Source organism: Stegostoma tigrinum, chromosome 1 (assembly GCF_030684315.1).
Source record: "Stegostoma tigrinum isolate sSteTig4 chromosome 1, sSteTig4.hap1, whole genome shotgun sequence".
Lineage (NCBI taxonomy): Eukaryota > Metazoa > Chordata > Chondrichthyes > Orectolobiformes > Stegostomatidae > Stegostoma > Stegostoma tigrinum.
In genome coordinates this window covers 16,673,385-16,686,563 of record NC_081354.1, presented here as the reverse complement: position 1 = coordinate 16,686,563, position 13,179 = coordinate 16,673,385, and the positions used below count along the sequence as shown (strand labels likewise).

At 40.6% G+C, this 13,179-nt stretch overlaps 1 protein-coding gene across 1 annotated transcript; it reads right to left on the bottom strand.

The window, feature by feature from the left end:
• Positions 1-6,730: 6,730 nt before the first annotated feature.
• On the bottom strand, positions 6,731-12,964 carry LOC125453864 (transcription factor Jun-like). Its single transcript, XM_048533944.1, has 3 exons — positions 12,566-12,964; positions 11,696-11,749; positions 6,731-8,196 (listed from the first exon to the last, which is right to left on the bottom strand). Exons 1-3 carry the CDS (start codon positions 12,852-12,854, stop codon positions 7,586-7,588), a joined length of 954 nt encoding a protein of 317 aa, XP_048389901.1. The 5' UTR covers positions 12,855-12,964; the 3' UTR covers positions 6,731-7,585.
• Between the last annotated feature and the right edge of the window lie 215 nt (positions 12,965-13,179).

Sequence of the window (13,179 nt, the reverse complement as noted above, 5' to 3'; positions counted from 1 at the left end):
TGCTGGCAACACGTTCCATGCTCTCACAACTCTCTGCGTAAAGAACCTGCCTCTGACATCCCCTCTATACTTTCCACCAACCAGCTTAAAACTATGACCCCTCGTGCTAGCCATTTCTGCCCTGGGAAATAGTCTCTGGCTATCAACTCTATCTATGCCTCTCATTATCTTGTATACCTCAATTAGGTCCCCTCTCCTCCTCCTTTTCTCCAATGAAAAGAGACCGAGCTCAGTCAACCTCTCTTCATAAGATAAGCCCTCCAGTCCAGGCAGCATCCTGGTAAACCTCCTCTGAACCCTCTCCAAAGCATCCACATCTTTCCTATAATAGGGCGCCCAGAACTGGACGCAGTATTCCAAGTGCGGTCTAACCAAAGTTTTATAGAGCTGCAACAAGATCTCACGACTCTTAAACTCAATCCCCCTGTTAATGAAAGCCAAAACACCATATGCTTTCTTAACAACCCTGTCCACTTGGGTGGCCATTTTAAGGGATCTATGTATCTGCACACCAAGATCCCTCTGTTCCTCCACGCTGCCAAGAATCCTATCGTTAATCCTGTACTCAGCTTTAAAATGCGACCTTCTAAAATGCATCACCTCGCATTTATCCAGGTTGAACTCCATCTGCCACCTCTCAGCCCATCTCTGCATCCTGTCAATGTCCCGCTGCAGCCTACAACAGCCCTCTACACTGTCAACGACACCTCCGACCTTTGTGTCGTCTGCAAACTTGCTGACCCATCCTTCAATCCCCTCATCCAAGTCATTAATAAAAATTACAAACAGTAGAGGCCCAAGGACAGAGCCTTGTGGAACCCCACTCACCACTGACTTCCAGGCAGAATATTTTCCTTCTACTACCACTCGCTGTCTTCTGTTGGCCAGCCAATTCTGTATCCAAGCAGCTAAGTTCCCCTGTATCCCATTCCTCCTGACCTTCTGAATGAGCCTACCATGGGGAACCTTATCAAATGCCTTACTGAAATCCATATACACCACATCCACAGCTTGACCCTCATCAACTTTTCTAGTCACATCCTCAAAAAACTCGATAATGTTTGTAAGGCATGACCTACCCCTCACAAAGCCGTGTTGACTGTATTTGATCAAGCCATGCTCTTCCAGATGGTCATAAATCTTATCCCTCAGAATCCTTTCTAACACCTTGCAGACGACAGACGTGAGACTTACTGGTCTATAACTGCCGGGGATTTCCCTATTTCCTTTCTTGAAGAGAGGAATTACATTTGCCTCTCTCCAGTCCTCAGGTACGACTCCAGTGGAGAGCGAGGATGCAAAGATCTTCGCAAGTGGCGAAGCAATTGCATTTCTCGCTTCCCAAAGCAGCCGAGGACAAATCTGGTCCGGGCCTGGCGACTTGTCAATCTTAATGTTTGACAAAATTTTCAGCACATCAGCTTCCTCTATCTCTATCCATTCCAGCATGCACACCTGCTCTTCAAAGGTTTCATTCACTACAAAGTTCGTTTCTTTCGTAAAGACAGAAGCAAAAAACTCATTTAGGGCTTTCCCTACCTCCTCAGGCTCCACACACAAGTTCCCTATGCTATCCCTGATCGGCCCTACTCTTTCCTTGATCATTCTCTTATTCCTCACGTAAGTGTAAAATGCCTTTGTGTTTTCCCGGATTCCTTCTGCCAAACCTTTCTCGTGCCCCCTCCTGGCTCTCCTCAGACCATTTTTGAGCTCCTTCCTTGCCTGCATGTAATCCTCTCTAGCTGAACTTGACCCTAGCTTCCTCCACCTTATGTAAGCTACCTTCTTCCTTTTCACAAGAAGCTCCACCGCTCTCGTCATCCAAGGTTCCTTTATCTTACCCCTTCTTGCCTGTCTCAGAGGGACATATTTACTCATCACTCCCAACAACTGTTCCTTATACAGTCTCCACATGTCTATAGTTCCCTTACCATGGAACAACTGCTCCCAGTCTATGCTTCCTAACTCGTGTCTAATCGCATCATAGTTTCCTCTTCCCCAATTAAATATCCTCCCATTTTGCCTAATCCTCTCCTTCTCCATAGCTATGTAGAATGTGAGGCAGTTATGGTCACTATCACCAAAATGCTCTCCCACCACAAGATCTGTAACCTGCCCCGGTTCGTTTCCGAGCACCAAGTCTAGAATGGCCTCTCCCCTCATCGGCCTGTCAACGTACTGCGTTAGGAAACCCTCCTGAACACACCTTACAAAAACAGCTCCATTCAAATCTTCTGCTCGAAGGAGGTTCCAATCAACATTAGGAAAGTTAAAGTCACCCATTACAACAACCCTACTGTGATACCCTCTCTGATTAGCAGTGCTACACCCCCTCCTCTTTTTCCCCCCTCCCTATTCTTTTTAAATGTTCTAAACCCTGGAAGATCCAGCAACCATTCCTGCCCATGAGAAACCCATGTCTCTGTTATGGCCACAACATCATAGCACCAGGTACTGATCCATGCTCTAAGTTCATCACTTTTATTCCTGATACTCCTTGCATTAAAGCAAACACACTTTAACCGATCCCTTGGTTCCTTCCCAGGAAAATCCTTCCCACTAGCTGGTCTACCTCTTGCTACTGCCTCACCTGCATCAACGCTCACCTCCGGTATACAGCTCAGGTTCCCACCCCCCTGCCATACTAGTTTAAACCCTCTCGAACTACTCGAGCAAACCTTCCACCCAGATCATTGGTCCCCTTCCAGTTCAGATGCAACCCGTCCTTCTTGTCCAGGTCCCACCTTCCCCAGAAGGCATCCCAATTATCTACATATCTGAAGCCCTCCCTCCTACACCATTATAGGACAAGGGATCTGGGTGGGATTCTCTGAGGGTTGCTGTGGACTTGTTGGGCCAAAGGGCCTGTTTCCACACTGTAGGGATTCTACAAAACATCTATTTTTAATCAGCTAATTCCTTGTGTACTCAAGGAAAGCAGAGAATAGAAATATATATAATATTAGAATGGTTACAGCACAGAACTTCATTTGGCCTATTTTCTGTTAGAGCTAAACAGAATGACTCAGCCCAGTTCCACACCCATGGTACTCCCCAGAGCCTCAAAACCTCTCTCCCTTCAAGTGTTTATCTGTATATAAAAGACTTCGTCTCACCACCAGTGGTCCTTTAGATCCAACTGAAGTTGATCCTGTAACACAATCATTTACTCCTAAACTTGGGTAGTTAAACTCAGTTCCTTATTTAAATAAAGTGCTGAGGATTTTTCCCTCGCACACTTACAATTGCTAAATTATTGTGATCTCTCCGTGTAAAACAATAACTATCTTTAAAAGTATATTGTTACTTCTAAAGCCCTTTGAGATACTGATTTCATGAAAGTCAACCTAAGTTCTCTTTTTCCTGGGATTGCAGTAGTTTACCACATAAATAATGCATTGCTCCAAATGACAAGGTCCTAGTATTTCCTTTGAAGTAATCCACATAGTTGGAGTAATCTGCCACTTCATATCTTTCAGTATTTATAGGTCTTGAGATTTGGCACAGCAATCCCTTCAGTAACAATCATATTTATGCTTTTTTCATGTTTAGACTTTGTCTTAAACTGCAACTATGTACAATTATATTTACAGCTCATGTTCTATCACTGAGGTAAAATTAGTACCTCTCCAATCACCAAACAGTTAAGGCTTATTTAAAGTTTGAGCCATTTCAGCAGCAGACAAGTTTTATTACAGAGGCACCTTTTAAACATTAAGCTGATATCTACTTAAGGTAGGCCTTAACGTTAAAACCTCCTGCATTTTCCAGCTACACCTTGTCCTTCACTAATCCATTCCACAGGCCTATCACTGCTTTTCATAATTCTTGGCACTGAACTCAAAGACTTCATCACTGGCTGTAGTTTACAAATACAAACACTGTCACGCACAAAGAATACTTCCTATTCCCCAACCACTTAGTTCTGGAAATCATTTGAACTGAAATAAAATATATTTGCAGTAAGCTTATTGGACACTAAATGAGTGAGTAGTTATCAGATGTAGGGAGAAAGATGGGTCTCATGGGCAAAAGAAATTGTTTGAGAATTTTTTGAGGAACAAGAAGGGAGTGGAGACAAAAGAAAGGAAACAGCAAAATGATGAGGGGAAAGGGGCATAGTGACAACAGTAGAATAGAGGAGATGAGAAGCAGGTTAGCAAGATGCTGCTGAAAAATAGGCATATCAATTGGGAGACAAAGTTAAAAAGGACCAAACAAAAAGAGACAAAGAAGTAAAACTGCAATAAAAAAAGTTAAAAGCAAAAACTAGGAGACATAAAAGAAACTTTTGATTTAATAGTGCTGTTCAAAATTTAAACAGGTTTTAAAGAATAGTTTGTTTCCAGCTCAGGGGGAAGAACAAAACCAATACATTATTATTAGAGAATTCCTACAATCTGCATGAAGAACACCACAAGTGGGCTTCGAAGGACTTTTTAAAAAAAATCCCATTTGCTTTGTGCATCAAAAATTATCTGCATCTAGTTTCATTATATGTCAATCATTTTTTTCTTAATGCTTACATTCTTCTTCCAGGCCACATTACAGTTGGCTAAGTTTCTTGTCTACTTCCGTGGAAAATATTTACCATCTGATGAACTGGAATTACCAGACAGTATGCCACTCAAAAAATCGACTTCTGAATTCTACTTTGTTTCCTGGCATGATCAAAATAGGAATTGGTTTATTTTATGTCATACAGAGATTCATGAGAGGTATTTTATTTAAGTTTGGTTTCAATGTCAAGAAAATTTTCTTAAGACAGAAATGTAAGAAAATAGGGAAGTGACCATTAAACTTTTGTTGCACAGTCTCAGGCTAAGTAGTTTTTACTGATTTTGAATAATTGGTGCTAACAAGACTTGAAAAAGAGGACCCATTGAAACACTGTGAAACAAAGACTTTAGTTTTCCCAGATTAAATCATAGAACCACCATGGTGACAATACTTTTAAAATTGAGTAAAATGCCCCAAATGCTGCAGAAATTCATTGATGAAAAATTAGTACAGACCAAAAACAAAAAAGGTGCCACAGTATAAGTCAGTTTACCCATGGATGGAGGAAAAATACTAAACTAGGTGATTATCTACTCAATGCCTGGTAACTATTATGGTGCTGGTCTTTAAGAGATAGTAGGAACTGCAGATGCTGGAGAATCTGCAATAACGAGGTGTAGAGCTGGATGAACACAGCAGGCCAAGCAGCAGAGGAGCAAGGTGGCTGACGTTTCAGGCCTAGACCATTCAGACTTGATGGGCCAAAGGACCCTTTTCTGTGCTGTAGAACTCAAATCTTTTACAATAGCTGCACTGAAAACAACATTAAAACTGCTCCCCAGTTTTACAGCAAAGAACAGGCTAAGTCATCTTGCTAACCTGGTTCCTTTATCTTCTCTATTCTACTGTTATTACTGTGCCCCCTTTCCCTCATCATTTTGCTGTTTCTTTTGTCCCTACTCTGGTATACCAATCAGTACTAAAATAAAAGTTCATTCCCATTTAAAAAAAAAACTGGCATACTTTATGATATGGAATAGTCCACCAGTGCTTTGTAAAATGCGCTAAACTCAAATCCTGTACAGGCTTCTTCATTTAATCCTAAGTGCATGCAAAAGGCAATAGAGGACAAACTATAAATATTTAACAACACTGAAGTTATAGGAATTTCCTAGCTTTATTCCTTTGCTCCTGCATCTCCCAACCCCACACCATCAGGAATTAATATCCCAAATCCCTGGGAGGTTGGCATGTTTCTTCCATGTCCATTTCAGCCAACATTGTCACGTGGTGTTCCTTCATTTATGCTCTTACATATGCAGTCGTTAAATTTTTTTGTTCCAAATATAGGAAGACCCAACCAGGTATTGAATATTATTAAAAATGGCAGCGGTTTTAACAATTTCAATCTTGATTCAAGAGCAAGGAATGCACAAACTACTTGATTAACTAAAAAATTGTCAATAGTTTAACAGTTAAATCATTTAAGTTGATGAGTACCTATAAATAACATTGTACTACCGTACTAGAATCAGAAGCTTTAAATCAACTTAATTAATTTGTCCAATTAAAGAAGTTCTAAGAATATATAGCAGACACAGACAAGCTTTTATAAATGAGCAAACAACCTGACTTCTATCATGCCTCTTTTGGACTCAATTGTTTAAGCACAATACAGCCAACCTGTACTTTTGAAGTGCTCGCACATAATGAAGGAATTGCAGCAGCTAATTTGTGGCTTCCTAGTGTGTAATGAACTAAGTTCGAATCATTTGTTTTAGGTCTCGACTAAGGCAGGAAAACCTGCGACTCTTCAAGTAGTGGTAATTGGTACTGGGAATTTGGTTGGACCAGTCACCTGAAAGGCAATACCTTAAAGGACAGCAGTCGGTATTGAAATGCATTAGTGCTCCCTCAGACAGCCTATGTTTTGTGCTCAAACTTGTCAGAGGGGAGCTTGGAACGGAGGGAGAAATTAAGCCAGAGACAGTGGGAACTGCCACTGCTAGAGAATCTGAGATAACATAGCAGGCCAAGGGGCATCAGAGGAGCAGAAAAGCTGACGTTTCAGGTCTGGACCCTTCTTCAGAAAGTTTTCTGAAGAAGGGTCCAGATCTCAAACATCAGCTTTCCTGCTCCTCTGCCTGCTGTGTTCATCCAGCTCTATACCTTGTTATGAGAAATTAAACAAAACTTGATATCTAAATAACCATATGTACTATACAAGAGCTTGGTCAGATTACCTGAATTTGCAGGCGACACAAGGACTTTATTCCAATAGTGAAACACCTTCCTTTAGACATTTAAGCAGTAATGTGAATCAGATTCCTGATGCATACAATAACTGTACAAAAGTAACAAAATCTCATGATACTGGCAAAACAACTGTCAGATAAATTTACTCAATATCAAGCTCCTGTTCAAGTGTGACAATCATTTGATAATCATCTTGTATTAAACTTGTTTCTGATAGTACCGTTACTTTACACAAAAAACATTTGTTCCAGTGTATTTAATAGTATCTTAATTTGAAAGTACCTTTGCAATTTTTACAAAAAATCTAACACAAAGCTATTCTAAAAATCTAAATTAGAAACCCATAATTTTACATTATGATCTTCAATTATACTCAATCACTCTTGGGTGGAAATAATTCACAACTTTTTCAATTGGTAAATCAGAGATCATTCCTTTTGTACAAATTTTCAATTTCACTCATCAACAATTTATGTTAGGGGCAGGGGTGGAAGTGATGAAAGGCTATTTCGCAAGAGATAGTGTCCTGCAACATATGTATAATTTGTGGCTCAAAAAGAAAAATTTACAGTGTATTTAAATAAGATAGTTTCCAAGAATAAGCAAAATGTTAACAGAAGAATCTTTTCACCAAACATCTGAAATTACATCAGATACAACGGACTCAACTGTCTCTCTATTCTTCAAGATGAATTTGCTCCGCATAATCTTTTAGTTGATTAACTTCGATCATGTTCAGCAGCTTAGAAGATACAAAAGTGAGTCAAGATAAGCATCCAAACTAGCACTCAAAGAAATTAAACTTAACTTGATTAAAATCAAAGCGTATTTATTGAAAGCTTTCCTCTGGTTTTAAGAGGTTAGAGGAAGCAAGGACCACTTGACATCCATTATTGACATGATTCATCACTTTATGTTTGAGGTGCACCACTTGTTCACGCAGGACACAGGCGGTTGAGGTTAATTCAAAGTTTTCAGACTTGAGAGTCTTTACTTTGTCTTCCAGTTTGGCAATCCGCTCCAGCTTCCTCCTCCGACAATTAGATGCTGCAATGCGATTTCTCAGTCTCTTCTTTTCAGCTTTGATCTGCTGCCCTCTTTGGTCTATTGGAGAAAGTGGGGGAGATTCATTCAGTGGACCTATTTCAGGCACTGTCTGGGGCTCCTCTTGATATTTTGGACACATGAGCTGAGCCAAGGATGAGAAGTGGTGCGGTGCAGTTGTTGGGCCTGCATAGGGAACATGGCCAGTGGAGTAATTTTCAGGACCTGTGTTAGGCAGGCTGGGACTATAGTTGCTGAGGTTAGTATATACAGGAACATCACCTTTTGTCTGGGTTAGATGCAGATTACCATGATAGACTGAGGTGGAGCTATGAGCTGAGCATGGAGTTCCCGGCAAGACTAGATGCTGGTTCTGCTTGTGTAAATCCTGTAGTGCTTTAAAAAAAAAGAAAAATAAAATATCACCAAATTGTCCGCATTATATAATCATGGCAAAGAGAGGTCATTCAGCCAACTGTGTACATTGCCAATGAACTGGAAGATTTAATATTTGATTTAAAGACAAATACTTTCCTTTTCAAGTATATACACCCAAATCTATTCTGTTGTCCCATTTTTATTTCTAGGATATGGGTGTACATTATTCCAGATTCAAACCTCACATTCTCAAGATTAAGGCTTTTATTTGCGACTGGGTGAATTTCTTTTGATTCAAAATTACAACATGAAGCATGCCAAAGGACATTCCGCCACAGTTCTAAAATTTCTTCCATGCCCAAACTAGAACAATTTCTCTATTGAAAAATCAGCATCAAGTTCTTGAACTGTAGTTGTTTCACATACAGAATTTAGATAGACATTTTACTTCATTCCTTCCCCCACCCCAACATTTCACCCATTCATTTTGAACGATTATCCATAACTAAGTACTGGCTCAAGACAAGCCCCCTAAATGTTACCTAAATTGTCCATTCTTCAGGCCTAGATACTGTTTGATATTTACATACGTTTATCTATTCAACCCTGTTAAGTCTTATTAAAAAGAAATTAACGTGTTGTTTTCTTTGGTTATCCTTTTTCCACACCAATTGCCTAGAACAGTAATGTAGGCCTTCAATATCCCCTCCAGTAATAAGCTGCTACTTCAAACTTCTGTTTTCCTTGTTCTTTTCTCTCCCTCAATTGTAATTGTACTGCCAGTCTAAGTTTTACTCTCAGTGGAAACTGGCTTCACTCTTACTGTTACAGAGATCATGGTCTTCCATCAATTCCCTGTGGAACTCAGTTATAACCAAAGCAAAATAGAGAGAGTCTGGCCACTCAGCACAAGCCTGCTCAGGATGATCTTACTGAATTTCTTTTGAACCAAGACATCCACACATGACATTAAGATAGACGTCCAATCACTAAAACAGAGACATTGACCTTTCTTAAAAAAAAGGGTATTTTTCTTCTAGAAACTTGTGTCATAAGAGACAGCCTTCTCAATGTTTCCAATCTTTGATCAACAGTCTGTATTTTACCCAGTGAATTTTAGATACGTAATCCATTTTGTAGCAATGACCACAGCATTTTTCACATTTTCTTTCAACACATCGTGACTGTTGATTTCTTATCCACCTCCCTTCACTGTGTACTATGCCAGTTATTTATGTCAATAACAGTTTCAAATACATGGAAGAATTAACAATCATCTTTCTCCATATTTGCTTCAGTGCATCATGGTGACAATGACAATTGGCAAGGAGTCAAACAATGTGAGCAAGCCAAAGCAAGTCCTTAAGGTAGCAACTTTTGTTTTTAAAAATTCTTAAACCTTCCCAATCCAGATTTGATCAATCACTATCAAGTTAGAAAGCTAAACACAGATCCAAAACTAATCAGAATATTGCAAAGGGTTGCAATAGATCATATTTGAGATTATGCAATTAGAGCAACAGTGATATAATGCAATACTTACGTCATAAAAGCTTATAAGTTATAAAGACCAGAGTAGGCAGAGGTCTTGAAATGTCATAGCAACATCTGTGTACAGTCGGTTCTGATATAACACGTTTCTTTAAAGCAAAAATTGTTTTTTAAAACAGGATTGAAGAATAATAGAATGCTTTTTGTAAAACACAAACATTCCCTGCCTGTATCGGATATAACGTGACTCCATCCCCATCACGCAAGAATAGAACATTGCATTATATCAGATCCGATAAGATTTTCAGAGTGTATTTTAGAAAATGGCTTCAGAACCTATTCATTTTCTTTGATATGTTGCTACTACACCAAGTGGAAGATAATATGCTTTGCATGATCTGTATCTATAAAAAAATTTCCTCAACTATGACTAGTTCTAAGTTACCTCTAGGAGCATGCGCTCAGTTAGAACCAAAGACATGGCCTATGAGACTGTAAAGATCAACTAGTCATAACTGGGCAAAAGGGAGCCAAACACATCACATATGCATTCTCCACAATTACCATGCTTCTATATATTTTGAAGTACAACATAATGGTGCAAAATCTTTAAAAAAGTACTTCCAATGCTGCCACAATAATTATTTGAATATCTGGCAATTGTGACACTCTGCAATAATTCAAATAACAGAAAATACAACTGGCCAAAAAGCAATTTTTTTTTCTTAAAAGGAGATTAGAAACAGAACAATCCACATATCATTTGCTGCATCAATAAAGTTTTCCTTAAATGCCCCGTATCTCATGCCCTACGACAAAAATCATGTCTCCTAGGTTTGTATTAGTCAACTTATCTAGAACTATCGTTATCTACTTCCAACTAATATCCCATCAATCAATCTCATTTATCCCTAAAGAGAACTCCAGCTTTTCCAACCTAAATTTGTAAATCCCTAAACCCAGGAGCTATTTTGATAAAGCTGGACTGCACCCTTCCTGAAAAACTGCAATAAATAGAACTAAGCTCAGTACTCTAACCATGGCCCAACCATGACTTCATAATTGTTCAGTGCAACCTGTTGGCTTTAGTGCTCAATATTTTTATTTAAGCACAAGATTGAGTAGGCTTTGTTCATGATGCTCAGAAGGGGAATGGAGAATTATCAAATCTGGAAGATGCCAAGAACACTAACTAGTTTGATAATTAGACAAATTTGCAGGATAGAGATGTTTAGGGATTTGCATACAAAAATGTTTGAAAACATTTAGTACAACAAACAAAATAAGCTGAAACATTGTATCACTGACTGTAGTAGTGTTCAGGTCAGGGTACTGTACCTCAAGAACACTACATCGGTACTAGTTGTGGTGCAATCCAGCTTCGCTATAATTACATGTGCTATAGAAGAATTGAACTGAGAGGATAAATTCAACAGACTGGAAATGTTATTGCAACTGGGACAGCTACAGCACAACATCCACCACTTGTATTCCAAAGTGACAAAGACAAATATTCCAATAGCTTCTTCCTGTATTCTTTATTCTTGTATCTACAGTTTTTAAGAAATTACATTACATGGAACCCAAAATCTCTACCTTGCCAAAATTCTAAGCTTTAAACCATTTTGAAAATGCTATGGTCCATCTTCCTTGGCTCCAGATTTGATAGTTTCACAAAATCCCTACAGGAGGGAAAGAGGCCATTCAGCCCATCCTCTCTGAAGACAATCACCCATGCTCCACTCCACCCCTCCACCATATCCCCATATTTACCATTACTAACCCACCTAACCTGCACATCCCTGGACACTATGGGGCAATTTACCAAAGCCAATCCACTTAACCTGCACGTGTATGGATCTCTCACTAAACACCATGCACTAGTTTCTCGAACCAGTGTCCAAGAAACCCCATGCTTCCATTAGCCACACATGCTGTACAGCTCATTAAAAAGATTAAAGTACTCTATGCACCCAAATGAAAAACTACTACAATAATGATCTTACTGTCTTCTATAAATACTTACAGTAGGGATGAGAGTTTTCCATTTGAGCCCTGCTTCCCTCCAGGTATTCTCGTCCTGAAAATTGCAATACAAAGATATAGGTTTTTAAAATATTCAAGATTATTTCAATTACTTAAAGCCTTCACAGATTAAGAATACAGAAAAATATACACTGGAAATCAAATTTTTATAATAGCAGTTTGACAAGAAGTCTATGGTTAATATTCTGCTCAGGACTGTCAACATTTTAAAACAGGTCAGGGAACCTCAAATGTAGACAAAAAACATAACTGTTCTACAAAAGGATCAGAGGAGATGAGGTGGAACGGGCACCAAACCGAGAATTAACAAGTGGTGAGTAAAATGGAAATAAGGTTATAGGAAACCTTTGAGAAGTTGGGGGGGGGGGGGGGGTGTTTACGGGGCTGCCTCAAAAACCCGAATTTTTCGCTTTCAAAATTACCAGAAGCAGAAACAATGATGCAGACACAAAGTGTGCAGTTCGAAGTAGTTTGTTAAAAAGACTTGTCAAACTGGATACTTCCCGATAAAACTCAAAATCCCAAGCACACACTGTGGCAGTTCTGCTTTCCTTTTAACAAAAAAAATGTAGAGACCGGCTGGGGATTAAAGAAAGGAGGTGACTGTAAACTAGCTTGGGGGCGGGGGGAAGAAATGACGGGAGGTGAAGAGCTGACATGTAAAAGTGTTGGAGGGGGAAGCACGGAGTTTTCTGACCGCCCAAGGCCCAGGCTCTTGGGGATATCCCCACCCACCTCCTACCGCAGCCCTATGCCGTGCTCCTCGCCGCTTAGGGGCCAAATGGACGGATCTCCAAAAGGCCTAACCTTACTCACCCGACCCCCACCCACCCCAGCACGTCCACCTCACCTTTCACAAAGGGATGGACAGGGGCCTCTAGCTCCCGCCTGGCGCCGCTCTCCTCCTCCACCTTCTCCAACCCGGGTGACTGTGACTGTTGCTGCAGCGTGTTGCTGCCGCCGCCTGCTCCTCCAGTCGGGCTGTCCGCCTGTTGTTGTTGTTGGTGGTGGTGGTGTTGTTGGTGCTGCCGCCGCCGTTCGGCAGCGTTCTTCTTCTCCATCATTAACATCATGATGGGGACGGTCTGAAGCCGGCCGCCGATGCTCACTGCCTCATCCTGGTAAAAAGGCGTTTCCATCCGGACAGCTCCCGGGCCAAAAGGAGACAGTCTCTAGACCGCAGCGGCGCCTCGGTTCCGCTCAATGGGAACGTGGCGCCGGCCCTCGGCCGTTGACGCACTTCCTCGCGCGGGTGACGCATGTGTTAATTATAGTCATTGCGTCATCGCGCCAGCATCTGACGTGCGCACGCACTGTCTCCTCCTCGGAGTCGCAGGAGCTCCCTCCCCTTTAGGCACTTCCTTGGGACGTTGTACGGCTGGACCGATTCCGAGTTCACGTGGAACATGCAGGAGGCTTGACTTGTGGCGGGGGAGGGAATACGCAAAGTATAGGGCATTGAAA